This window comes from Piliocolobus tephrosceles, chromosome 21 (genome assembly GCF_002776525.5).
Source record: "Piliocolobus tephrosceles isolate RC106 chromosome 21, ASM277652v3, whole genome shotgun sequence".
Classification (NCBI taxonomy): domain Eukaryota; kingdom Metazoa; phylum Chordata; class Mammalia; order Primates; family Cercopithecidae; genus Piliocolobus; species Piliocolobus tephrosceles.
Genome location: NC_045454.1, coordinates 32,717,329 through 32,721,752, shown reverse-complemented (window position 1 = coordinate 32,721,752; position 4,424 = coordinate 32,717,329). Strand labels below are relative to the sequence as shown.

The window sequence follows — 4,424 nt, the reverse complement described above, 5'->3', positions numbered from 1 at the left end:
GGGACTTGGTGGCAATTGTTTGTGTCCACGTTCAATTGAGTTCAAATTTAACATTTAACTTTTCCTCCACAAATTCCCCTGTCTTGCTGAATCGGCTCTGTCTAGGCAAAGGGCAAAATGAACCCCTTGGGCCGTTACACAACCTCCGCCTCATGGGTTCAAGTGATTCTCCCGCCTCAGCCTTCAGAGTAGCTGGGACTACAGATGTACACCACCACACCCAGCTAACTTTTTATATTATGAGTAGAGATGGGGTTTCACCATGTTGGCCAGGCTGGTCTTGAACTCCTGACCTCAAGTGATCTGCCCACCTTGGCCTCCCAAAGTGTTGAGATTACTGGCATGAGCTATCTGTGCCTGCCCCTAAATGATTTCTTTCTACCTCCTATAGCAGTTTGAAATTACTTAAAAGGTTGTTTCAAATTGAAAAAATAAAAAGAATGTGGATAAAAATAAAATATAGATAGATAAAAAAATTGCAAGGACTACAAAATATATATGTAAATCTGGAGTGGTCAAAAATGACATATTTGATTTCTTTATAAGATTTTATTAAAATTAGCTTTAATAGTTAATACACTATTACCAAAGTAAAAGTTGATTTTTTTCTTGAACAAAAATTTTATGTATTATTAACATGATAGCAAAAATACTTCTGTTCACCTTTGAATACATTCAACAAGAGAGACAGTAAAGAAGAAATAGAATTTTCCCATACTCTGGGGTGAGCCTGGCTCAGCTCAGGAAAGAAGCCCTGCCTGAAAAGGCTGCAGCTTAGACTGTCACTCTTTCTTCACTCCGCCCAGCATCTGATCACATCTTCTGTCACTCAGGGCCTGAGGGGGCGGGGGCCTTAAGCATTATCCAATCAGGGACGCCGGGCTGAAAACCGACCAATAGGGCACGCAGCTGGACTGAACCGTAAGGCTTCCGGGTTTGGCGGGGCCTTTGTCTCTTGCTGCAGCTGGAGCTCCACGTCTCGTCTTCACTGCTCTGTGTCCTCTGCTCCTAGAGGCCCAGCCTGTGTGGCCCTGTATCCTGCAGGTATTGGGAGATCCGCAGCTAAGACGCCGGGACCCCCTGGAAGCCTAGAAATGGTGAGAGTGCCGGTCTAGCGTCCGGATAGAGGGGAAGAGGCTGTGGCGGTACTCAGGCCTCCCCGCAGTCAGCTCCACAATCTGCACCCCGAATTCTCCTTACCCAGCTCCGCCTCAGTCCTGTTCAGCCATAAGATGGCGGCTACGCTGACAACCTGGCCCCGAGCGTTTTGTCGCTTCCCCGCTAAGTGATTGTGCCCCTGGCCTGGAGCGCTCTGTGCGCAGCTCTGCATCCGCAGTGCCGCGTCTCTCCCAGATTGTGCAGGGACCACCGGAGGGTGTCAGGGAAGAATCCGGACTCTCGGTGCGGGTTCATAAATGGGAAGAACTTTGATCTGTGGGGTTCACAGTTTGTCTTTTCTGCTATTGCAATTGTATGGGGCCGGGCTTGGTCAAAGTGCAGCCGAGGCTGGCGGATCAGTTGAGGTCAGAAGTTGAAGACGAAGACTGATCCAAAATGGGGAAACCTCTTGTCCACTAAAAGTACAAAAATTAGCTGAGTGTGATGGCGAATGTCTGTAGTCCCAGCTTCTCGGGAGGCGGAAGTGAGAGAATCGTTTGAACCCGGGAGGCGGAGGTTGCAGTGTTCTGTGATTTCACTCCAGCCTGGGCGACGGAGCAAGACTCTGTCTAAAAAAAAAAAAAAATTAGGGGAGTCACTGCAAAAATGTCAAACAATTTAATCAGAGTGATTCAAGAATTGTAGAGCACCCAGCTACAGTTTGTAGTTTGTAGTCCATGGAGGGGCTTGAAGAAGAGACATTTGTGAAATGCATGAGGAAGAAAACCAAATTCAGTAATTTATTAGGTTTAGTAATGTAGTTTCTTAAGTTGTACAATCAAGGTGGAAATGTCCTGGTTATGTAATTGAGCTTAATTGGCAGGTTATAGTTGCTTAAGCCTGAATTTTGTTTCCCCTAATGTAGTAATTTACCAAAAAATGCACTTGAGCTTAGATTTTTTTTTTTTTCTAGAAATAGAAATCCGGGGACTAGAGCCTCTTCAGTCTAATTGCCTGCCACTCAATTATTTTCACATCCCACAGGGGACTGATTTTCTCTGGCATTTTTCACATGTGTCCCAAGCAGGGCCTCAAGTGTACCCCATGTTCCTCAATTAATTATTCTTATTATTATTTGAGACAGAGTCTTGCTCTGTTGCCAGGCTAGAGTGCAGTGTCAGATCTCGGCTCACTGCAACCTCCACCTCTTGGGTTCAAGCGATTCCCCTGCTTCAGCCTCTCTAGTAGTTGGGACTACAGGCACGCGCCACCACTCCCAGCTAATTTTTGTATTTTTAGTAGAGACGAGGTTTCACCATGTTTCCCAGGAATCCTAGTTACCAAGGAAAAAAATAGGGAAAATCTCTCTTCCATTTTGGCTGTAGACAATGAATGTATTTCCACAGGAAAGTGTGGTACATAGTTGATGAGTTACATAGATTCATCAACATATTAGTTCCTCTTTTTGCAGGGTAAATTTGTGACAGTGAATATCTCAGTTCTATATCCTTTTTTCTTGAGTTCTGAGTTAAATGCTAAATTATAAGTGATGAAACATGGTACCTTCTAGAAGTGTTCCCATATAACTAATTTTTTACTACATTATTTTATTTACTTATTTTTTTGAAACAGAATCTCACTCTGTCACCAGGTTGGAGTGCAGTGGCGTGATCTCGGCTCACACAATCTCTGCCTCCCAGGTTCAAGCAGTTCTCCTGCCTCAGCCTCCCAAGTAGCTGGGATTACAGGTGTGCACCACCATGCCCAGCCAATTTTTTTGTATTTTTCGTAAAGACGGGGTTTCACCATGTTGGCCAAAATGTTCTCAATCTTCTGACTTTGTGATCCACCCACCTTGTCCTTCCAAAGTGTTGGGATTACAGGCATGAGCCACCGTGCCCGGCCTACTTCATTACTTTTAAGATAAGTAATAAAATAATACATATATTGTCTGAAAGAAGTAGATATATATGTTTTTCTTATGGAGGTATAAAATGCAAGCATCTTAGCCAGGTGCAGTGGCTCATGCCTGTAATTCCAGCACTTTGGGAGGCCTAGGCAGGTTCATTACTTGAGGTCAGGAGTTTGAGACCAGCCTGCCAACATGGTGAAACCCCATCTCTACTAAATACAAAAATTAGCCAGGTGTGGTGGCGTATACCTGTATTCCCAGCTACTTGGGAGGCTGAGGCACAAGAATGTCTTGAATCCGGGAGGTGGAGGTTGCAGTGAGCTGAGATCTTTCTAGCCTGGGCCACGGAGCAAGACTCTATCTCAAAAAACAAAAGAATGTAAGAACCTTAAAATGCGTTTGAGTAATTTCCCTGGATTTTTCAAACACTTAGTTTCAAAAACCAAGTGACTAATTCTGACATGGAAATTAAAGCTTGAACCTAGTGACTCCAAGCTAAGGCTAATATTAAGCCTGCAACTGGATGTTATTACATACCCAGTTTTTTCTGGGGAGCCTCCCCTGCAGATGTCCCAGCCTAATCACTCCAGCCATAGAAGGAGCCTTTATCCTGAGAGAAGCTATAGAGCCCTGGAAAGCTGGGGATCCAAAGGCAGATGCATTTGAGGTTAAGATGAAAGGAAACTGAGAGGGTCTTAGTAATGATGAAGTGGTTACGTTTTGCGGCACTTTCTATACTTTGTAAAATAAAAACATTAGATTTATTTAAAAAAAATGAATTCCAAAAAATTATTGCAACAGGAGAAGGTACCAACTAAGTGTAAGATCTTTATGGCTTGCAAAGATGTCGGCAGAAAAGGGCTTTCTTTTTTAGGGAGGGGTAAACCTGGTTAGAAAGGAGGTAGGAGGTGAATGGCAAATGGAGAGTGAAAAAGTCAGATTTTAGATGAGGATGTCTTACCCTGAAATCAGCATGTTCTTAGGAAGGATGCAAAATGGGGTTGTATGTTTACTCAGACTGAGGGTAGCTCAAAGTTCAGGGAGGGAAATAAACTTAAGTAAAGTTTGATTAAGAAATATTTTATTTTAGTCCAGGCCCAGTGGCTCATGCCTGTGATCTCAACACTTTGTGAGGCTGAGGCAGGCGGATCACCTGAGGTCAGGAGTTCGATACCAACCTGGCCAACATGGTGGAACCCCGTCTCTACTGAAAATACAAAAATTAGCCTGGTGTGATGGTAGGTGCCTGTAATCCCAGCTACTTGGGAGGCTGAGGCAGGAGAACTACTTGAACCACGGAGGTGGAGGTTGCAGTGAACTGAGATCGTGCCATTGCACTCCAGCCTAGGGGACAAGAGTGAGACTTTGTCTCAAAAAAAAAAAAATTGCTCATTTAAATGTGATGGCATTTAAT

At 44.0% G+C, this 4,424-nt stretch overlaps 1 protein-coding gene across 1 annotated transcript in view; it reads left to right on the top strand.

Annotated features, from left to right (window-relative positions):
• Window positions 1-923: 923 nt before the first annotated feature.
• Window positions 924-4,424, top strand: part of LOC111524848 (zinc finger protein 737-like) — a 21,420-nt gene continuing 17,919 nt past the window's right edge. The window contains 1 exon segment of the mRNA XM_023190136.3: window positions 924-1,097. Within this exon segment, the coding sequence (XP_023045904.2) occupies window positions 1,095-1,097 (3 nt within the window). The 5' untranslated portion in view covers window positions 924-1,094.